We start from the raw sequence: 25085 nt of genomic DNA, 5'->3' as shown, positions 1-25085 counted from the left end.
GAATTTGAAGTGATGTACCTCGAGACAGTACTGGAGAAGCACCTAAAGAAGTTATTGGGGATGAAGCAAAAGGGAACAGATTCTGAGGGAATTTAATTGACCAAGTAAGGAGGAAGCAGACACAAGTGCTATCACTGAGATTTTTAGCAACAATTTAAAACGAGGAGCACAGGGTTTCAAACAAGAGGAAAATCAGGTGTCAGAAGTACCAAATTTCAAAGTAAGAGATGAAGTTTATATCACGTAAATAAATTGTCAACAAATAATGACCTTTTTTCATTTGTATGAAGGGCCTTATGAAATGTTGGTGAAGCACACACATACCTTTGTGCTAAAAGACCCAATGTCTGGGAAGATTGTAGGCTTGCACAACATATGGAATTTGCTAAAAGGTGTACCAGGGCCAAAAATTAACGTAATAACACAACTTCATCCACTAATGGTTTGAAGCAAGCTTTTTGCAATAGGGAGTGTGTGAGAGAGAGGAGTTAAACTCTGGGGGAAATTTATGGACAGGCGAGACTAATCACCCATTTGTTATTGGGAGAAGTTAACAGGATGAAAATTGTGTTGATTTTGGATTCAGGAAGTTTGTTAGTACAATTCAGGGTGCGCTAAGGGAAAAAATTACTCAGAAGAGTCCAATTTTCCCAGTAGCTGGAGTACATATTAAGGATATTACTGGAAAAACAAAGTTAAGGAAAAAAAGGTAGCATTAGTGGAGTTTTCTATAAAAAAAATATGAGAGTTATGTAATCAGTGTTAGTTGTTGCTAAAGTGAAGGTGAAAGTTTTCTAGGGAATGGAATGACCAGTAAAAAAAATTTACATACCTGAAGAAAGCTTAAGAAGTAAGTATTAAGGAAAGAAGAGGGGTGTCTTTCTAGAGTATATGAAGACAAATGTTGCTATAAAGTGGAAGAAGGAACTTAGGTGCAGAATGTGTGTGTGTGTGTGTGTGTGTGTGTGTGTGTGTGTGTGTGTGTGTGTGTGAACAATAGTATTTCACAACACATTGTTTACTTTTACTACTGGGTTGCTTATTATTTAGCATCAGTACTGGACTGTTTATTATCTTTTGTGTGTTTTACAGTATGAATGGACCTCTCAACTAGATGAGACTTTCAAATACTAATTGTTACCTGTTGATGTGAACTTTGTTAACAGAGGAAGGTTCATTAATGATCAAAAGAATTCATGCTTTTTCCTTTGACATGTGGACTAGCTCAAAAGAGATAGTGGCTGATGAAAGTGTCAACTAAATTATTAACAATGCTGGAAAATTACTTGTATATTTTCTGGTCCACCTAGTTAAATTATATGCTTTAGGCAAAATCAATGTTTAACTTTTGTACCAGATTGATTAGCAAAGATAACAGATATTAAAGAAAAATGTTAAATGTAATAAATGACCTTCCTGATGCTTTTTACCTGTATTTAAATGTGGTATTTTGCATGAAAAAGTTACCGGACATGAAACAAAGCGAATTTTTTATCTTTTAGACATGGATGTAAGATGTAGATGATTTTCTCAAGTAATATAATAGCTAATGGAGTTACTTAACTTCATGAGCACTGAAGAAAATCTGAATTTGTGGAGGCAATGTGTAATGCAGGAGACAAAATAAAAATCTTCAGGAAATTCTATACGTATATTTTCTGAAAAATTTCTATATGTATATTTTCTGAAATCTACAGACTGTAGTTAGGTACACTACAAAGCCAGCATGCAAATTAAAAAAAAAAAAAAACCACCATGTTATTTACTTTTGGATACAGGTTATTGGCCAAGTGACAGTTCTTTTAGATATTTACTACATACAGTACTTTTTTCACCTCATGGACAACATGTGAGTGATATTACAACCTTATTCCACATTTTGTGTACTAAGCCCCTCCCACCATCACACCCATTTTTCCTCTTATTATGGCTACAGTAACATGATACTAACTTGTATCAATCTGGACACACCTGTTCAATTTCTGTGACTTCTAGATTCTCTTTTATGCATATTGTTTCTACGGAACTACCTTTAGATGTTTGAGTGCCTTGTACTGATATGAGAAACTCTTTTTCTCTAATAAACTTCTTATGTTTTGATGGAAAAGTCCAAGTGCATAATGATTTTTAACCTTCGTAATGTCCAAGCTCCCATCTATTATCACAACTGCCTCTATAGTTATTTAACAAATCTGTCTTTAGGAAAAATTTATCCTAAAAGAAGACCTAATGAAAATATTGGAAATCACAGGGATTGGACGGTGTGTGTGGTGCAACCATCTGAGGGGTGACACATTAGTCACCTCCATATGTGATCATCCCAATCTATCAAGTGACTCACAAAACACTGCATTTATGCATTCAATAGAAGACTTCACCCATGGTGCATCATATCGCTCAGAATGAAACAATTTTCACATTATTGTAATGAGCATTCTCTAGTGTCATCGTAAACCCTATTTGTCAGTGTGTACAATTCTCTGGTGTTCTGGCCACTATTGCAAATGGCCTTCCTCAAAACGCCCCCAAACTGGCAAATGGACAAAGGCTACTCTTCAGTGATTTGGTTGGTAAGCACTCCATCTGCACTTCCTGGATCTTTCACTGTGAGATTGTCACACATGTGTGGATGTCAGTTTCAATCAGACAACGAAGTGCATGAGTGGGTGCAGTTGTGGATTCATCACCAGCCAAATGCATTTTACGAAACAGATTAATCGTCTCATTTCCTAGTGGGATAACGGTCATAATGTGTGATGGTTAATACTGAATGGTCCCATGGTGGCGGGGACTCAGTTTTCATTTGACTGACCCTCATACCAGATAAGCTTTGAGTTTTAATATCAGCTGCTCTGCCGCCACATAGTGACACAATATCCAAACTACAGAAAAGCTCAAGGCGAGCCACATATCCATTCAAGCTGGTAGCTTCGCAGCACCCAACATGAAAAAAGGTGTAAGCAGTCTTCACATTGTCTCACTAGTCTGCAGCAGTTTCCACAATTGTTCATTGTGATCTTTTGCTGCTTTAAGATAGATTATTATTTAACAGTTTGTGTTCAATGAAAAATTCTGATTTTGCAACTTTTAGTGGTACTGTTTAATAAAAACAATTGACTCATGATACATGTCTGTAATTTATAAGAAACTTGAGTATATGGTATGCAAATGTTGCTAAATTAGTTAAATGTTTGGTGTCTCCTTTATGTGATATGATTACTACTAGATGTGCACATTGAGACCTAATTAAGACACATTCACTACAGAAGTAGAAAATCAACAAACTCGATGAGAACACAGTGTTCTTTTTATCGTCGAAATTGATAAAGAGCTCACACCTGTTCTGCATAAACATTTAAAATTCCAACTATTGCTTACAACAACACTACAGTACATACTTAGCTTTTGTCCTTGCAACTCAACTATTACCACTATCTGACAACGTAAGTTCCAAAAATACAAGCATGCTAACACTTATACAGCTGCACTTAAACTTTACCAATAGTTAACTATCACTTCCACAGCAGCCTCCACCCCCCCCCCCCCCCCCCCAAAAAAAAGCATCCCCTGTTAGACCTGTATGATACAGGTCCCACACACTGGAGCAATATTCTAGGATGGGTTGCATGAGTGCTTGTAAGCCACATTTCCTCAACTTACGTTACAAACCTATTTGCTGCTTATCTTGATTTGTTTACAGGACTGCGAAGTCAGAATCTCTGCTGTTAGAAATCACACACTTCTATATTAAAAATACAGCTACAAAAATGAGAATTCAATATTTATAAAAATTTAATTTGCATTTAGAAAAACACAATAAATATGGCATGTGCTTACAATAACTGCACCATACCAGATCTTTTTTAAAAATTATTACAGTTTTTAAAAGCATGTCACCATAAAATACCAACAACCTGAAATATAACTTGTTATAAAAGCATATCATTTAAAAATTTAATGTCAGTTACTTGACATTGTGAAATGTATATATTAACAAAACAACGCATCAGAATTTATAAGGCAACAAAAATCTGTAAAGAAATAAAAAATAACTTTAACCTATTGAAGAGAAGTTGAGAATTGTTACAAACTAAGTTACTGCACTCATGGGTAATGTGATATTGCAACTCTACTCCACATACACTGAAAGAACATGCTGATCCTAATCTGTGCTAGAGTAATGGCAAAACCTATGACAATCATGGCTATTATTACTTTTATTTGCTGTTAGCAGCTTCATAATTTTTTATTCTGAGTTAAATTCATTTATGTTTAGCACAATAAATTTTTAAATATGGAAAATGATGTTCTTTGACTTTACTCACTTTGCCAATTCTGCAAAGACTGCTTAACAACTTACAAAAGTCAGGCAAAAAATTAGCCACCTCAAATAAAATTATAAACCACAAATCTGATAAAAAAACCTACATCACACTAAAATAGTATGTATATATTCAATTTTTATTCATGTCTCACTAAAGATTATGTAGGAATATATGTTGCTTATAATAATGAGAAAGTCAACATGAGATTTAAATGAAACAAGTGTAACTTTAAACTGCTTTATAATCTGTAGTTTTTTTTTTTTTCAGGTACACAATAATGGAATATAAAAATATCTGGGACAACAAACTTGTCACAATTAACGTTTAGAAAATAGCTGTCAAGAGGGATGATGTAGCACAAAATCATTTTGCTTTTCTATAATATTTGGCAGGCACCTAGAAATGCTACCAACGGATTACTTATGATACAGCAAATTACCATTTGGCAAAGCTCTCACTTTATCTTCATCAAAAAATAGCTTTCACACATTTTAGTTATTTTAAACATGCTTTCAAATACACCAGTTGATTTCAACTTCACCATAATTATTCATGTTTACCAGTAATACCAAAAGACAGTAAAACGACAATACACATGAAGGCACTGATTCAATGACTAGAATGTGTTGTTCCACCTGCTGCACTTGTCGAAATAGAACCATATTATTACAAATCTTAAGTTGGATACTTAAGAGTGATGCACCAGCAACTGTGTCTCGGATACAGTTTCTTCCACAAATCCGGTTCTTCCATCAAGTTAGCACACAACTTGTGACACAAGAGGACATCAACACACAACAAAATTTGTTATTACACTGTAATATATGTCATAGGTACTAAATTACTGGTACATATACAATGAACAGCATAAAATGATTTTTTCAATAATTCGTTTCACTTCAGTTTATCTCTTTTGTTGCCAAGAAATTATAAATTCACAATTCAGTTCATCTGACTAGAGCTGGAGAGAGAGAGAGAGAGAGAGAGAGAGAGAGAGAGAGAGAGAGAGGGGGGGGGGGAGGAAGTAGAAAGGATGAAGGGGGCAGCATTTCTCTTACTTTGCACTTATCCACAGTGCAATTGCTGAAAAACGTTGGGGCATAATTCCATGCCTCCAGGATAAAATAATAACAAATTATATGTTCCATGTCACACAAATGACTAACAAACTTTTTTGTGAGTTTTAACTTACTTTTAACTTCTTTTTTTAAAGCATGAAGGTTTAGACCACCAATACTGTAAAATTACCCAGGGCTTACAGGTCTTAACAGGATGAGATGAGTGCACACAACATAACCACTGTGGCAACTAAAACTCACATAATACTTTGAGTCCCGTGTAGGCCTATATATTACAATGGATGGAATTTACAAACATCAATAACAAGATTTGTGCTTTTATAGTCTTCAGAAGTTCCTTTTTGTAAATAATTTGCAGAGAACTATAAAAATAATTTAAAAAATGACTAGCAAAAATATAAATGTAAGACTTTTTCCTTCAATATTAGACTTTGCAGTCTCATGCTCAGCAAGTTAATGCCCGCATCACCAAAACCTCCAACATTTTGAAGAAAAATGCAACAAATATTTTAATGTCAAGATTGCAGGGTAATAAGATGAAGTCTTTCAGTTTCTGCCTTCAGCAGCATCAGTGTGTTTTCTATTTTGTCAGTGATAACTTTTCTTGCCTCCTGTGGAGGGACATTACTTTCTCTGAGACCATGCAGCATATTTCTGAAATCAATAGGTTTACCAAAATTTAAAGTCACTTTCTTTCCCATTCGTAAAATGTAGGGTGGAGTGTTTGGCAATATGTTATCCATTCCAATATGGCACATCGGAATAACAAGTGGAAGTTTTGGGCATTCATATATCAGACGGCCAATACCCCATTTCAATCTCATGTAGTCTTTGGCCATATTAACACGTCCTTCTGGAAACACATGAATCCAGTTTCCCTTTGACAGCTGCTCCAGACAAAAATCTAACGCTTGCTGAAACAATTAATTTAGAGCATTACTTGTCAACATATTATCTCTACCAAAAAATAAGCAACATCAATAATGTATGTACAAACCTGATATACACCTTTCCCTCTAACTACAGGTACACACTTTCCCAACATAAAAAAGTATGAATGAAACATATTTGTGAAGCATATGTCGTGTGCCGCCAAGGACCATCTCATAATTTCACGATTCAGTAAATGCTTCAAGCCTAAACAACCTGAAATACAAAATTTTTAGTTATGAATACCCTGCAAATGCATGATCAGATAAAGTCATTCACAAGCTTTAATCTTATGAAGGCTGTACTTAAGAACAATTAAAATACAAAGTGGTGTGCATTATATGGGAACTCCAAGAATAAAACAAGGTGTCTAAAGTAAAATTAAACAAAAATGGTGAGGAAAGCGTACATACTTCCATGGCATGGACACTAAGACACTTTACAAAGGAAAAAAATATCTTTCAAGTTCATTGGTTCTACTCAAAATGGGGTGCAAGTATTGGAAATGAATATTTGTTTTGGAGATAATACTACAGGTTTCCACACTGTACACAAGTTGTGTATAGGGGATCATAATACTCAAGCTTGTTGTACTGACAGTTGCAGCCACCAGCAGGATATATCTTGAACGTCATAAAGCACCTAGCAATAGTTTAGTTAATGAAAATCTTGTATGCTGGGTGCCCAGCAGCTTGTAAGTATTAGTTAAAATACACCATCAGCTGCATATGAAAATATTTAATTGTCAGGCCAGTATCTGGACACACAGCTGACCATCAGTAAGATATAATGGCTCATAATGTATAGCAAGATGTCTTTCACCAAGTTTTACTAAGGTTGTGCACAGTTAACTGGAGAGATTGTTGGTGGAGGTTTTAGTGTTGATTTTTTTGCCAGAAAACTATACAGCACCTAGTGTTGTTGATAGTCAGCTTCGGATTTACTGTGGAAAACAATAAAATTCCCTACAAGGTTTGAAGGACATAGTGCAACAGCTACTGACAGTTTTATTTTAGACCCAACAACCCGCTGTGATTTAGCTAAAACTGATAGTCAGCTGTTTATCTGATCTTGATGGTCAAATGCTAGCAATAAAATATCCTGATCATTTAGATATAGGTCATAGACAAAAGGCATTGTATCACAGAATAATCAACAATGTTTAAAGAGAATTTACATTAAGAATGATGAGGAATTATATATTAAAGTGTTGATGAAAATTTGAACTCTTTCTTAAAAATATTCCTACAGCTCTTTTGGTCTTGTTTTCCCTTAAAAACAACCAAAATTAAAATAAAACAGAAACAAGAATAATGGATGGATAACTTCTGGTATTAAAGTGTGTATTGCTAGAAGGAGCAAACTCTTTCTAATCCAGAGGACAAGGTGTACTTGAAACTTTAAATTTCAAAATATGAAACATTACAAGAATACAGGAAAAATTATTCAGAACATTATTAAACAAAAAACAAACAAGAATGGTAACTGAAATGAAATGAAGCACCCCAGAAAAAAGTTTCGACAGGAACAGTGACACTTTCAAAGCACTGACCACCAAATTCCATAATTACTTCCAGTAAACACTGCAGTCAGTAGTAAACTACTGAATGTGGGTTCCTGTACATACTGCACGCACAACCATCAGACATTAGTTTAAGAACTACAATAACTGACAAGGAGAAGGTGAGAAAAAGCCAACCAATTAGACTTGTATTACTCATGTTTGGCAGGTCACGTGTGTACCACCTAAACTGAAGGGTTCATATATTTTGGTTTACAACCCCCCACCCCCCTTCATCTTTGAGAAAATTGCATTTAAATTCATGATGTATATTCGACTCAAAATTGACAGGATCAACAGACAACTGAACTCATTACTATATATGGCACCCACAAATGGGTATTATCAGAGAGATCAAGAATGAAAACTTTTATGTCTACTGCTTATATACCCATAAAGCTAACAACACCCTTCAATAAAAGCAGGGCAAGCCAAGCATCCAAGGCGCTTGGGTGGAAAGTAGAGGATCGGTTTTTGATTCCTACATGTAATCCGCAGTTTCTTTTCCTAGCATATTTTTCTCCATATTGAAACTGATGGGAATATGAGGTTTAATAAGATAAGTAAATCAATTAGGAAGTAACAAGATATGTAAATATTTTTTTAAAATTATTTGGATTAGTAAAGAATTAAAATTTTAATTCTGGTTGTTTTACAATTGCTCTTTTATTCACTCCAATCCTCAAATTTCTTTGAACAACTGGATGGAAACAGACAAAGTAAATATATTTGTGGCACCATGAACATCTAAGGCATGCAACCTTTGTACAATTAAATTTTTTTCCCCTAGATTCAGTGGAATAGAGACTTAAATTACATTTAAAAATGTTTGTTTTTCAGTAATTAATTTTGATGTGTACCATGCATAGGATAATGTTGCCTGAAAAACTGGCACTCAAAGTTGATAATGAATGATACTATGGGTTGTTACTGTGTGCACACTGCTGCACAATATCCACTGGCTTTTCAAGCGCAAATTGTAATTATGATGCCTCTAAATTAAGTTTTAACTTGCTGATAAATTTTAACAATGCAGTTTGACGATATTACTTCTACTGTGCAAGTTGGGTGACCCTTTTAATCTATAAACATGTCATTATAGGCTATATGACAGTATTAGTTCATCCACCTCAATAAATCAATATGACACAAAACTTGTTATCAGCAATGTACAGTTCTGAAACATTCTCAAGATATATTTTGTAAATTGTGCAAAACATCTTAAGAGTCCTTCATTTTAGATGATACACAAGTGATCTGCCAATTGTGAGCCAAACCGGTTGGATGTGTCCGAGGCCTTCACCTTGTAAGCACATTACAAAACAAAAATGGAATAATTCATCTGGTTACCACGGCATTTCTCAAAGAATGTTAAAATCTTGTGTTGATTTAATAGGATTACTCCTACACTATCTTTGTAAACAATCAATGACTTTGGGAATATTTCTTGACAGGCTGAAATATGCTGTGGTAAAAAGTGGAAGTGGCCTAAGATGATTACTGACTTATTTAAGTGAGCAGAATTTGTTAACTTCCTTCTTTCAGTTTGACCTTTGTAAAGGCTACACAACATAGAAAGCAATGCACCACCTCACAAACTAAACGCTAAAAAAGCTAAACAAGTAAAATTAAGCTGTTAATTCTGTGGCCTCGCCAAATCCTTAGCTGTGTGGATCACAAGATTCTATTCTGCACACTAAGGTGTTACAGCATTAACAGTGAATCTCCTGCATAGATGCAGTTTTACATTCATAACAGAAAACAATGGGTCTCATTAATAGACTTTATCTCAGGCATGAAAACAACTGCAGAATGGGAGAATATAAGATTTGGAATGCCACAGGGATTGGTACTGGGCCCACTCTAATTTTTAAATTGTGTAATGATCTTCCAATAACTTTAAAGGCAGTTCATTAACTATAATGTTTGCTGACAGCAAAAGTGTATTAATTAAGGTTCCAAACACAATCTTGGCAGACAAAGCTCAGATGAAAGCTGAACATGCCAGTCAGTTATTTAAACAAATTAACTTCATCTCACCACAATGGTCAGGGGCCCGCAGCTTCTTGTTCTTCTACCTCAGTTCCTTTCCTTCCAATAGGTGTCTGATCTCTGCTTCAGCAGTGAGACGGCTGCATTTAGGAGATAGCACATTGCAACAGTATTTTCCATGTGGCATATTTTCCATGCAGCACCCTTGGCTGCTTCACATGTGGTCTCATATCCCTGCAATTCTCACATGCCCTTGTACCCAGCAAAATGACACCTCCTTCACCTTCCTCTGTAAAGAATGAAGGGTGACCTCAGAGGGCTTGTGTATCCACTTGGTATATTAAATAGATAATTTGAAGGGGACCTAGGAAATTTAAGAGGGTGAGAAATTAGTCACATGATTAAATAAAATTCTTTGAACCTTGTCCATCAATATTTAGATAACTTCTCTTTTCTCTGGACACGCTGACTGTAATTCCTGTGAAGGTATCTATCCGTGTGAGTTGGCTTTCTGCAGACTTTATGTCCTAAAGTTTTGTCAGGTTTTCCAAGTACTTTTACATCTAAAAATGAAATTTGACCTACACACTCTCTTTTTCCCCAGTGAATTTAATATTAGAAATTCAAAAACCAAAGAAACAACTTAAACAACTTTAACAGGAAAGAAGGATTGAAACTAGACAAGAGGGCGCTCAACTACTAAGGTCATTAGCGCCCAGTTACAAATGTAAGTGCACATATAGTCTGGTAAAACTCAAAGGGGGGGGGGGGGGGGGGACACCAGAAAGTTCTTCCAAAGACGCAGATAAAATAATTAAAAGAGTTAGAGGTCTTTGGACAAGTCCGTCAAAGTAATAAAACGAAGAACACGAGCAGCTGCTCGAGCGTCATCAGCTAAAATTTCCTGTAAGGTAGATGGCAGAGACAGGACAACACGAGATTGATTAAAACGGGGACACGACAATAAAACATGGTGCACTGTCAATGCATGACCACAAGGGCACTGCGGGGCGGGGTCACCGGATAGCAGGTAGCGGTGGCTAAACCGGTAATGCCCAATCCGCAACCTGGCCAAAATGACCTCCTCTCGCCGAGAGGGTCGGGAGGAGGTTGTCCAAGATGTTGGGAACGGTTTTATGGCCCGGAGCTTATTTTCTTGAAGTGACGACTAAGTATCCCACCATAATAACACAAACCTCTTACAAACAACCCCACTAATGTCAGACGATGGGACACAAAGGGAGGCTGGCCGAGGCAGGAGGACTGCAGCCTTGGCCGCAGCAGCCTCATTCCCAGGCACTCCTACATGGCCTGGAACCCACATAAAGCTAACAGGAGAGCCATCATCAGCAAAAGAATGGAGGGATTGCTGGATCTGTTGCACCAAGGGATGGACCGGATATGGAGCTCCAAGGCTCTGAAGAGCACTGAGTGAATCAGAGCAGAGTACATACGGAGAATGGCGGTGGCGGCAGACATACTGAACGACCTGAGAGAGAGAGCAAAAAGCTTGGCCATAAAGCTGGAACACTGGTCGAGGAGCCGGTATTTAAAGGTGACGTCCCTGATGACAAAGTCACAGCCGACACCATCGTCAGTTTTGGAGCCATCAGTGTAAATAAAGGTGTTACTGGCGAGTCACGCACGAAGTTCGACAAACCGTGAGCAATACACTGCTTCTGGAGTACCATCCTTCGGGAGCAGCTGAGGTCAAGATGAAAGTGAACCAGAGCCTGGAGTCAAGGTGGTGTCGGGCTCTCACCCTCTCTGAAGGTGGTAGGGAGAGCAAAAACCAATTGTCGAAGCAGGCGACGAAAGCAGACTCCAGGGGGCAGCAGGGCAGACACATACAACCCATAATGACGGTCGAGAGAATCGTCGAAGGAGGACTGATAAGAGGGGTGGTCGGGCATTAACAACAGCCAGCAGGCATACCGCCAAAGCAGTACATCGTGCCGGTAGGTCAATGGTAATTCGGCAGCTTCAGCATAAAGACTCTCGACGAGACTAGTATAGAATGCTCCGGTCGCAAGACGTAACCCCCGATTATGGATGGAGTTGAGACGGCATAAGAGGGATGGCCGAGCAGACGAGTAGACGAGGCTCCCATAATCCAGATTTAATCGGACTATGGACCGATATAAGCGAAGCAGGACAGTGCGATCCGTTCCCCAAGATGAACCACTAAGAACACGGAGGACATTAAGGGAACGTGTACAACGGGCAGCCAAATAAAAGACATGCGGAGACCAACAAAGTTTCCTGTCCAGTGTGAGCCCTAAAAACTTCGTTGTTTCCACGAATGGGAGAACAACGGGACCAAGATGTAAGGATGGTGGAAGGAATGTTTTACATCGCCAAAAGTTGATGCAAACCATTTTCTCTTCAGAGAACCGGAAGCCATCAGCCACACTCCATGAGTATAGGCTGTCAAGACAATGCTGAAGGCAGCACTCCAGGAGGCATGTTCTCTGGGCACTGCAGTAGATCGCAAAGTCATCAACGAAAAGAGAGCCAGAGACGTTAGGTGGAATGCAATCCATAATTGGATTGATCGCTATGGCAAAAAGGGCTACACTCAAAACGGAGCCCTGAGGCACTCCGTTCTCCTGAAGGAAGACGTCGGACAATACGGAACCCACACGCACTCTAAACATTGGATCTGTTAAAAATGAACCAATAAAAAGGGGCAGGTGACCACATAGGCCCCACCTGTGCATAGTGCGGAGGATACCTCCTCTCCAACAGGTACCGTAAGCCTTCTCCAGATCGAAGAACACAGCTACCGTTTGACGCTTTCGCAAAAATGTGTTCATGATGAACGTCGACAAGGTCACAAGGTGGTCAACAGCGGAGCGCCGTCAACGAAAGCCGCATTGAACACTGGTAAGTAGCCCTCGAGATTCAAGAATCCAAACCAACCGAGCGTTAACCATGCACTCCATCACCTTACAGACACAGCTTGTAAGAGAAATGGGGCGGTAACTAGAAGGAAGGTGTCTATCCATCCCGGGTTTGGGTATGGGAACAACAACGGCCTCACACCAATGCGTGGGGACCTGAACTTCGGTCCAGACGCGATTATAGGTACGAAGAAGAAAGTGTTTGCCTGCCGGAGAAAGGTGTGTCAGCATCTGAACGTGAATGGCATCTGCCCCCGGAGCAGAGGACTGGGGCAGTACAAGTGCACGTTTGAGTTCCCGCATGGTGAAGGGGGCATTATAATCATCCAGACTCAGCGAGTGGAAGGAAGGGTGGTAATGGGCGGAGCTTGAAACCTTCGCGAAAAAGTGGCCGAAGGCATTGGAGACATCCACAGGGTCCACAAGTACCTCACCCCAGACGACAGAAGAGGGAGTAAAAACGTTAAAGGAGCTTGTGAAAGAGGCCCAACAAGCTTTTTTGCTGTCTCTGATGACTCGATGACATTGTGCTCAGAGTCGTTTGTAAGTAATACAATTCGCCAGCGTAGAATGGCGGCGAAAGGTGCGTAAAGCACGTCGTCGAGCACGGATAGCGTCTCTGCAAGCCTCATTCCACCAGGGGACTGAAACGCGACATGAAGAAAAGGTAGTACGAGGAATGGAACGTTCGGCCACATTGATGATAACAGCCGTGAGGTATTCAACCTGACTGTCACAGCTGAGAAAATCTTGGTCCGGAAAGGTTGCCAGGGAGGAGTAAAGTCCCAGTCAGCTTTCGGTATGTTCCAGCTCAAGGGACGTGGGGATGGGGTGTGGTGCAGGAGACGAACGACACGGGGGAAATGGTCGCTCGAATAGGTGTCAGAAAGGACATACCATTCAAACCGATGGCCAAGAGTGGTAGAACAGATCGAGAGGTCCAAGTGGTGGTGGTGGTGGTTGTGGTGGTTAGTGTTTAACGTCCCGTCGACAACGAGGTCATTAGAGACGGAGCGCAAGCTCGGGTTAGGGAAGGATTGGGAAGGAAATCGGCCGTGCCCTTTCAAAGGAACTATCCCGGCATTTGCCTGAAACGATTTAGGGAAATCACGGAAAACCTAAATCAGGATGGCCGGAGACGGGATTGAACCGTCGTCCTCCCGAATGAGAGTCCAGTGTGCTAACCACTGCGCCACCTCACTCGGTAGGTCCAAGTGGAAGTACGTATGAGTAGAGTCCGAGAGGAAAGTCGGGGCCCCAGTATTGAGGCAGACAAGATTGAGATGGTTAAAAACATCCACCAAGGGGGAGCCTCTGTGACAGGATGCAGGAGAACCCCAAAGGGGATAATGGGCATTGAAGTCACCAAACAATAAAAACGGCGGAGGAAGCTGAGCAATCAGGTGCATCATGTCAGCCCGACTAACTGCGGATGACGATGGAGTGTAGACAGTACAAACAGAAAAAGTAAAGGCAGAAAGAGTAATACGGACAGCAGGAGGAAGGGTGGCCCCTGGGGCAGAGGGGGCAGGGGGCGCGAGGGAGGAGGATTTGGAAGGGAGGGATTTGGGAGGCGGAGGCATAGACCCCGGATGGAGTGAGGAGGTGGTGTGGAGACAGGATAGGGGTGAGGATACTGCGGAAGGAGTGGACACGACGAAACCAAACGACGTTGTCAACATCACGGGATGGAGGCGGTCATATTTCTTCCTGGCATCAGAATAAGACAGATGGTCCAAGGTTTTCAATTCTTGTATCTTCTTCTCCTTCTGATATGAGGGGCAGTCGAAAGATCTAGGCAAGTGGAGGCCAGGACAATTGGCGCACCGAGGTGGTGGGGTGCATATATGTCCCTCACGAAGATGACGTCCACAATTGCCACAAAGGGGCTCAGCTTCACACTGTGATGACATGTGTCTGAAGCTTAAACATCGAAAGCATCGCATAGGACGCGGGACGTAAGGTCGCACATCGCACCGGTACCACATCACCTTTACCTTCTCCGGGAGAACATCCCCCTCGAAGGCGAGGATAAAGGCCCCAGTGTCGACGTGACGATCTTTGGGGCTGTGCTGGACTCGCCGGACGAAATGCACGGACGAAATGCACGCCACGGTGCTCCAGGTTGGCCCTGAGCTCCTCATCAGATTGCAGCAGGAGGTCCCGATGGAAAATAATCCCCTGTGTCCTATTGAGTGCCAGATGTGGGACAATGGACACTGGGATGTCCCCTAGTGGGTCACATGCCTGGAGTGCCACCGACTGTGTAGCGGAGGTGGTCTTTATGAGAATGGACCCTGAACGCATTTTAGTAAGAGCCTCGATTTCTCCGAAGATTTCCTCGATATGCTGTACAAAGAACATGGGCTTGGAGGTGGCGAACGTCCCCCCATCGGTCCGAGAACAGACTAAATAGCAGGGGAAGTATTTCGCCCCAAGCCGGCGAGCCTGTCCTTCCTCCCAGGGAGTGGCCAAGGGGGGAAAGGCAGAAGTACCAGAACCACAGACAGAGACAGAACCTTTCCTCTTAGAAGACGCGGCCACAGAGTGACCTGATGCATGTTGACGTTTCATCTGCGAAACGTCCGCCCCGATACCACCCACTCCGACCAGGGGCTCTCCCCACAGGCGCCACCCAGCCTCAGCAAGGGCCACCTGGCAGGATGACCGTTGCTGGGAGTCCTGATGCCCCAGGTAGACGGGCATCTACTCCTTGGCTTACGTGGGGAGGGCGCAGCTCAGATATTGGCAGTATGATCCCTGTGTTGTCAGGGGGCTACAACCTAGAGGGTACATGACGACCCCACCACAACAGGCTGGCTACCGTGCTGGATTTCCGGTGCCATGGAAAGTCCATCATGATCTAGGTGCAGATGGGGATGCACTATGGGCGTAGCTTGTGCAACCCATCAGGTGTTTAGGCCCAAATTGATGAATAGTGGGTGCAGTTATGATGATGAGTGCCAAGGTCTTAGTGCACTGAGGACCGGTGATACACCACGTAAGGTGTCCTTCCCCAAAAGGCTCGTACTTCTGTAGAATTTTGAAAAATGGAGGTCAAACCCCAATGGGGACCATCACATTGAAGGCCGAAATGGTTGAAACTCCTTTTAGTCGCCTCTTACGACAGGCAGGAATACCTCGGGCCTATTCTTACCCCGGACCCGGAGGGGGCACTAGACAAGTAGTGGGCCTAAGCACTAAATAAAACATACAACATCAACTCCTCCCCACTACAAGCTCCATAACATACATCAGTGGGACTTCAAAATCTTCTGCATCCATCTGATGATGAAGCAAACCAACTGTTGCATAGACACACACAAACAGTTAGTATCACTGAGTTTGTTTGAGACTGTAACTGTTTTATGACTTGTTGACACCTCTTGTGATTTCTCTAGCAGTGGTAGATGAAATGTTAGGCAGAGGATTACGCATTGGACCATGGTCTTATGTCCATAAAACAAATATCAGAAACTATAAGAATTGCACCTGTCTCTCATTTTGTTTATTGGTAAAAGGATGCAGACAAGGTTAAAATTTATACAAACATATCTTTTCCCAACAAATAATTGAAACCAATCATTTGGTTACTTAATTGTCGGCTGCAACTGACTATCAGTCACAAACCTTGAGGACGAGCAAAATATAGGAAAGCTGTCCACAAACAATTGACTACAAACTGACTAAGGAAACCGTGGTGTCATCCAAAGCAAGGTTGTTACCTTGCAACACAACCACAGGAAAAGAGTTGCTGCAAGCTGCAGTGAAGAGCAAACAACAATGGCTTAGCCACCCCCAGAAACGTTTTGCTACACTGCTGCATTGACTCTTCTATTTACAGCCAAACACAGTACTGCTCAGCACATTGGATAAGACAACAGCATCGTCTTCTAATAGGCTAGCTGTGTGATCAATGTATTAGACAGAATACTATGTGGAAGTTATTGTTAAATGTACTCAGAGTAAGAGACCTGTATTTTGTCTCTACCAAGTGACAGACTCAAGACATTCCTATGGAAATAGGAAGTACAAAGTTACGTAATTCTTCTTATCTAGTTTTTAATAAAGTGAACTATAATGAGTTATAGTATCCATCCATTCTCCTCCTGGAGTAAACCAGAGTATCCACCATTGTAATGACGTGTGTAATTTCATCCGGTATGACAAAGACAATAACACAGTTACAGGAAACACTGTCATATTATAACAGATATAAATATTGTTGTACTGCCATCCCCATCCAGACTAGACTTAAATGATAAACCAAACTGGAATTAGGTAGTTTCCTAGACCAGAAGAGTCAGGTCGTGAAGTGATTCACCATGCATTCTCACATCTTTTCCACACAGGTGGTATCATGCTATGGTATCTGTTGGGCAACAGAGTCCTTTCCTGGATTTGAGGCACAGGTGGACAGGGGAGGGGAGGGAGTGCAGCACAGAAATACTAACAAAACTTCAGATGGACATCCTCCATGAGTTGTGAAAGACTTGAGCCTGCTAGATTTGATTAAAAACAGCTGAGAGGATTTCTTTTGCCTGATTTTAAAGATGTTTGAACTGTATCTGCTGTAACTTTCTAAACCTCAGATACTGCACAATCAACTTTTTCCATTAATGCCTGATGATGATGAAAAGTTGAATCCTGGATTTAAGTGATATTACCAACCTATATACTAACGTATCTGTTCAAACAACCATTGACATCACTGAAAAAAAACTTACGTACTTTCAAAACAGATATTTCTGATGAACAAATCACTGACTTAATTCGTTTGCTAAGAACAGCAGTAAAATACGACTGTCTTGCTTTCAATGGCAAATTATACCATCGGCCTGATAATGGGTAACCCACTGGGAGGCATCTTGGCTAATATTTTCATTAATTTGCTGGAAGACAAATTCTTCAATAATTTTTCAGCTGCTGATCTTGGTATTTTGTCGTATGCTCAGCACGTAGATGACATTTTGATCATACACAGTGGTTCCCAGGAAGGAATTCAGCATTTGTTTGAAATATTTAATAGCCCTCAGGAAAAAATTAGATTCAATTGTGAGTTGGAAAATAGTGACCATCAGCTTATTTATTTGTACCTAAGTATTGCTATTCAGTATGATAGACTTACTTTCGGTATTTTTCAAAAAGCCACTAACACATATCAAATTGTGCCCGCTAGTTCAGTGGATCCTCATTCCAATAAGAAAGCATTTTTCCATTCAGCCATTCATCGTGCAGTCTCTATACCTTTGTCACCTGACAAGCTTAATGAAGAGATGAACAAAATAAAAACTATTGCAGTTAATAAAGGCTATGGTCCTGTGTTAGTTGACAAGATCTTAAAAGTTAAAACTGGCACTAAAGTGGCCACTTTAGGCAGCAATGCTATTCCTGACAGTAACGAGTATAAAAATGTTTTCTCGATTATATTTTTATGCCCTATTTCATAAAAAATTCTGATTAAAAAATATCGATTCAAAATTGCCTTTTCCAAGAAAAATAAGTTGCAAAAAAATCTCATTCACAACCTCGAGTCCACAGTTGCTCCAATGCACAATTCAAGAGTGTATAAAATCACTTGTAATCAGTGGTGGATACAGAAAAACCTCAAGAATGAGCTGCTGAAGTTATCTTCAGCTAACTTTACTTTTACCATAATAAAAAATAATCAAGACACATGCAAAGTTTAAGAAAGTTCTATTTAAACTGATTATACACATATACAAGACAATGCCATCTTATGTGGTTCTCTTCCTTAAATGATGAATTCTATGCACCTATTCTTTCTGGCAAATTGGTTAACCACATTGTCAAGAAAACAAACAATGTCAGGGTGCGTGATCAACAGAGCTAAGCCAGTAAGTCGATCCCTATGTGTCAGACAGAAACGTATAAAATATGACGACATGGATGCACGTGCTACTAGGAAAGTACAACTACGTGATAACTCGATTTAGCCGAGTCGACTGATGAAAGAAATGAACGAATAGCATGCGGACTGACAGGTGGGGGCAGCCGGGTGGCAATGTGGGCGGCCCTACGAGGGGGAAGGGGGGGGGTGCCACGGCCCCCATATGTATCTGCCACTGCTTGTGATATGTGTTTTGTTTATTATACAGGAGAAACTGGAAGGTCTTTTAGTGTCCGGTACAAGCAACATTTGTTGGGAAAAAGAGGCACTCATGTACACAATTCCACTTTTGCTGATCATCTGCTAATTTCCGGACACAAACTGGAATGCAATGAAGAAATTTCCATTTCACATAGAAAAAGGAAATGTCATAGGCTCGATATACTCTTAAGAGCTGGAGATTTTCAAGCATATTTCTAAGAACGATGGCCTCATCCTCAATGAACAGTTACAACTGTGTAAGAAAAACTTTTTCTATGGTTTCAATCCACTGCTCAAGGAATTTTGATTCTTCTATATGTTACTATATTTTCCCTGCTTCTAATTTCAAAACATTATTTTCTTCTAATCTCATACATATGTGCTGCTTAATGCACATATTTTCTGGATTGTACAACTGTTTGTAAAAATTTTTCTATGTGATTCTGTCCTTTATGTAACAGTAATTTCTGTAAAGCTTAACAGATGGCTCTATTAATCTGCTTGACTACTGTGTATTTTCAGAAAGACATTAACCTCTCTTAATATTTTATTTTTAAAAGGCTCTACTAATCTGCTTGACTACTGTGTATTTTCAGAAAGACATTAACCTCTCTTAATATTTTGTTTTTGAAATTTACTGTCACTTTTTTCATTTATTTCTGTTACAATGTTTCAAATGGATACACTTTACTGTCCTCACCTGATAGGCAGTGCAACTAGCAATGTAAGCCAATGGGCCAATCAGTCTGCTGCTGTTCCCAGCTAGGCACACAAGGCAAAGGCTAGAATCTCTCTCTCTCTCTCTCTCTCTCTCTCTCTCTTTACTTGACTTGAGCATAGCTGCTCCAAATTCTAACTATTGCTTTTCAGTAATATAATTTTACATAAGTAACCTGTGTGCTTCATGAAAATTGTCATCTTTGTTAATGTGTTTTTTGTCACACTTGATTTTCTATGTATGTAATCTAGAATTTAACAACATTTATTCTGATGAAGACGTCCCTAGAAGGTCCCGAAACCTAGGTCAATGTACCTACCGTTTATGTGCAACCGGTTGGCTGTTTAATCCTATACTGAAACTAGTGTACTGTTGCTGAGTAGCAGCCATGGTCAAAATGTTGTCAATATATCTTACATGATCTTCATATTTGATGCATCAGGTTCTGAACTGGACACAGGAAATCTTTCTGAAGAATAACAGCAATGTATTATCTACAGACTATCTAGCAATACCCATGAAAATTTAACTGGCATGGAACACATTTAAGACTTACCAAATGGAACAAAAGGATACTTTGTGTAGCCCAAATTGCTGTCCTTAACTAAGGACAGAGCAATTATGTTTGGTTATATTTTAAATGAACAATGTAACTATATTCAAGTCTACAATTATGCACCCCAGTAGAGGAGTTCCCTTTTGTAATCCATGCTGTTCCCTGAAAGGATCCAAAATTCACTTACTACTATGTCAGCACTGAAATTAATGTTAGTGGTTATAACTTCTTTATTAACTGACAGAACTTGTTTAAATGTCATGTGTGGTCTCTACAAAGATGTTTTACATCATCCCTCCTCCGAACATCCCCCCCCCCCCCCCCCCGCCAGCTCCAAGTAGCTGTTAAAAGCAGGTGAGGTAAGTAATCTGTTGCCATGATAATAATCCAGGCACAAAGCTTTCCTATTCCAACAACGTTACTGACTTAGGTACGTTGTTAGCATGGCTAACCCATCCACAGTGTAAGAACATAAGTTCACAAAGCTTATACTAAGGATAAGAATTTCTTCTGATGGAGAGTCTTGCTAAGACTATTCAAATTCTTGATGATCTCACAAATCATTCCGAGAGAGAGAGAGAGAGAGAGAGAGAGAGAGAGAGAGAGAGAGATGGGGGTTGCTGTGCTCTGAAGTGTGTATGCCATCACAGCATACACCAAGTGTTGAATCTATTCTCAGAAACATCAGCAGTAAAAGTGGTTTAAACAAAGAAATTTTTCCACTGGTCTCCTATATACATACTATACAATCTTGCATTTTTGGACAAGCTTTTTTCTTTACGAAATGGGAGTGTCAAATTCATGAATACGTAGATGCAATGATTTATTTTGCTTTGAATTTCTCTTTCATTTGGTTTGTCTTTATTGTGAATTTTGTACTTTTACAGTCTTAACTAGTAAATCGAAAGAAAAGAAACAAAACTGAAAAGCAGAACTATAAAAAGTTTTCACTAAAAATGCAACCATTAATTTAAAAAAGGATATGTCTGCTTTCAAAGTAAGATTATTGTCCATTGATGGTATCTGCAACTGTTGCTTTAATTAATACATTCCTGGAAATTGAAATAAGAACACCGTGAATTCATTGTCCCAGGAAGGGGAAACTTTATTGACACATTCCTGGGGTCAGATACATCACATGATCACACTGACAGAATCACAGGCACATAGACACAGGCAACAGAGCATGCACAATGTCGGCACTAGTACAGTGTATATCCACCTTTCGCAGCAATGCAGGCTGCTATTCTCCCATGGAGACGATCGTAGAGATGCTGGATGTAGTCCTGTGGAACGGCTTGCCATGCCATTTCCACCTGGCGCCTCAGTTGGACCAGCGTTCGTGCTGGACGTGCAGACCGCGTGAGACGACGCTTCATCCAGTCCCAAACATGCTCAATGGGGGACAGATCCGGAGATCTTGCTGGCCAGGGTAGTTGACTTACACCTTCTAGAGCACGTTGGGTGGCACGGGATACATGCGGACGTGCATTGTCCTGTTGGAACAGCAAGTTCCCTTGCCGGTCTAGGAATGGTAGAACGATGGGTTCGATGACGGTTTGGATGTACCGTGCACTATTCAGTGTCCCCTCGACGATCACCAGTGGTGTACGGCCAGTGTAGGAGATCGCTCCCCACACCATGATGCCGGGTGTTGGCCCTGTGTGCCTCGGTCGTATGCAGTCCTGATTGTGGCGCTCACCTGCACGGCGCCAAACGCGCATACGACCTTCATTGGAACCAAGGCAGAAGCGACTCTCATCGCTGAAGACGACACGTCTCCATTCGTCCCTCCATTCACGCCTGTCGCGACACCACTGGAGGCGGGCTGCACGATGTTGGGGCGTGAGCGGAAGACGGCCTAACGGTGTGCGGGACCGTAGCCCAGCTTCATGGAGACGGTTGCGAATGGTCCTCGCCGATACCCCAGGAGCAACAGTGTCCCTAATTTGCTGGGAAGTGGCGGTGCGGTCCCCTACAGCACTGCGTAGGATCCTAGGGTCTTGGCGTGCATCCGTGCGTCGCTGCGGTCCGGTCCCAGGTCGACGGGCACGTGCACCTTCCGCCGACCACTGGCGACAACATCGATGTACTGTGGAGACCTCATGCCCCACGTGGTGAGCAATTCGGCGGTACGTCCACCCGGCCTCCCGCATGCCCACTATACGCCCTCGCTCAAAGTCCGTCAACTGCACATACGGTTCACGTCCACGCTGTCGCGGCATGCTACCAGTGTTAAAGACTGCGATGGAGCTCCGTATGCCACGGAAAACTGGCTGACACTGACGGCGGCGGTGCACAAATGCTGCGCAGCTAGCGCCATTCGACGGCCAACACCACGGTTCCTGGTGTGTCCGCTGTGCCGTGCGTGTGATCATTGCTTGTACAGCCCTCTCGCAGTGTCCGGAGCAAGTATGGTGGGTCTGACACACCGGTGTCAATGTGTTCTTTTTTCCATTTCCAGGAGTGTAATTAAGAAGAAGAAGAAACTGTAAACATTAACAATGTCTGATCATGATTTCATTTTAACCATCATGATGTCATAATGTCTACATTACAACTTCTGCCAATATCAAGCCTACTATCCATCAACAATGTATATTTTTTTGACATCTGTCATCCCATACACACCAAAAAAAACCTTCCCTATAGTCTTCTAACCTGTGGACAGCGCTTCTACAATTGTGAGAAATGCCTCGCCCACTTTGCCAAAAGTCTCACCAAGGCAAGCACTATCCCCTAAACCAAGTACACAGACAAATTTCGTGCACCATATACTCCCACATGCCTAATCCTCCTGCCAACTGCAAGAACCTGCTGCAAAGGAGCAATCCCTTCATCACCCATTATCATCAAGACAGGAACAACTGAACCAGATCCTTCATCAGGGCTTTGACTATCAGAAGGTTGAAATTAACAGTACAGATAGTCTGCAAAAACCAGCAGAGTCCTCTAACTGAGGAGGTATCGAAAATGGTGTCCCAATCTTGGTTCTCTTATTGTTCTTAATATATGTCAATGACTTGCCACTCTATATTCATGAAGATGCAAAGCTAGTTCTTTTTGCTGATGATAGAAGTATGGAAACCACACCCAACAAACAAGAATCAACTGAAGAAATTGTAAATAATGTCTTGCAGGAAATTATTAAGTGGTTCTCTGTAAATGGACTCCCACTACAGTTTGAGAAAACACAGTAGGCTATATACAATTCTGAACAGTAAATGGCATAACACCATTGATAAATAATACTTTGAACAGAAGTATGTTGCTAAGGCAGAATATTCAAAATTTCTGTGTGTATGCATTGATGAGATATTGAATTGGAAGAAACACATCGATGATCTGCTGAAATGGTTAGGTTCAGTTACTTATGCTATTAGGGTTATTGCAAACTTTGGTGATAAACATATCAGTAAATTAGCCTACTATGCCTATTTTTGCACTGCTTTCATACGGCATCATATTTTGGGGTAATTCAACATTAAGAGAAAAAGTATTCATTGCACAAAAGTGTGTAATCATAGTAATAGCTGGAGCCCACCCAAGATCACCTTGCAGAAATTTATTGAAGGAACTCAGGATATTCACAATATATTTGCAATACATATATTCATTTACAAAATTTGTTATTAATAATCGATCCCAATTCAAAAATAACAGTGAAGTGCATAGTTACAACATTAGAAGAAAGGATGATCTTCACTAGTCTGGATTAAATCTGACTTTTGCACAGAAAGGGGTGAATTATGCTGCCACAAAAATCTTTGTTAATTTTCCAAATAGCATTAAAAGCCTGGCAGAAAACAAATTAAAAGAATTACTGAATGACAACTCCTTCTACTTAATAGATGAATTTTTAGATATGAAGTAGTAACTATAAAAAAATTAAAATAATTATTTTGTGTAAAGAAAACTTATGTTAAAGTGATATGATACACATCATTACAAAATTTCGTATTCATGATCTATGGAACAAGCATTAATGTATGTTTGTATGTACTGTGCCCGGAAATAAGGGTCATCCTATTAACAATCCTTCCTACCCCTCTTGAAATGGTGTTATGCCGCCCACCATACTTACATAATACTAGTCCATCCCTACGCCACTCCTGTTCTCAACCCCTTGCCACACCGGTCATATCCTCAGTGGAAGATCCAGGTGCAAGACCTACCCAAGTCCCTCACCCAGCACATACTATCCCAGTTCCATCACAGGTTTATGCAATATGAGGCACGGCCACCTCTGAAAGCAGCCATCATATACCAACTCTGCTGCAGCTTCTGCACAGCATTTTTTGTGGGCATGACAGCCAACCAACTGTCCAATCTGAATTAATTGCCATTTCCCAACTGTGAGCTAGAGCAAGGTTCACCAACCAATGGGAGAATACGCTGCTGAATAAAACGGGCTTGATTTATGTCTCTTGCTACAGAAAAGTTTTAGGAATGGTTGGGTTTTAGTTCCTTAGAAATATCACCACCCATATTTCCGTTTGCATTTAAATGTGACAGATTACAAGAACCATGAACGGTGTTATTGGGTTCTTTTCACATTCTGGTCCAACAAGTTCTCAAATACCTTTGTCCCAATATCAAACAGAAACTCACTTAGTCCATACTTATGAAGTAAGGAAATTAATATTATGCATTCAATTATGGGAGGTTTTTAGGTGGTGCCAACTCAAGAGTATGTCTTAAGCTTGTATATTAACACAGCCATATATGGGCTACAGTTGCAGTTGCCATGGCTGGCCACTGATTCTGTCCTACAAATGCTTGACAGATGCCAGTATAATGTGATAAGATGCTGCTTGAGCACTCTGCAGTCAACCTCTGAATGCTCTTCCTTTCAAAGCTAATGCCATTCAAAACCCAGACAACAGTATATTGGCTCCAAATATCTACT

General features: G+C 40.6%; 1 protein-coding gene across 1 annotated transcript in view; it reads right to left on the bottom strand.

Moving 5' to 3' along the window:
* Positions 1-4503: 4503 nt before the first annotated feature.
* LOC126263698 (tafazzin) overlaps positions 4504-25085 on the bottom strand; it is a 32089-nt gene continuing 11507 nt past the window's right edge. Inside the window, exons 3-4 of the mRNA XM_049960830.1 lie at positions 6402-6550; positions 4504-6318 (exon numbers count right to left, since the gene is read on the bottom strand). Coding sequence (XP_049816787.1) covers positions 5920-6318; positions 6402-6550 — 548 coding nt within the window. The 3' untranslated portion in view covers positions 4504-5919. The remainder of the gene's footprint in view (positions 6319-6401; positions 6551-25085) is intronic.

Source organism: Schistocerca nitens, chromosome 6 (genome assembly GCF_023898315.1).
Source record: "Schistocerca nitens isolate TAMUIC-IGC-003100 chromosome 6, iqSchNite1.1, whole genome shotgun sequence".
NCBI classification, from domain to species: domain Eukaryota; kingdom Metazoa; phylum Arthropoda; class Insecta; order Orthoptera; family Acrididae; genus Schistocerca; species Schistocerca nitens.
Note: the sequence above shows the minus strand (reverse complement) of the source record. Positions and strands in the feature narration are given on the sequence as shown.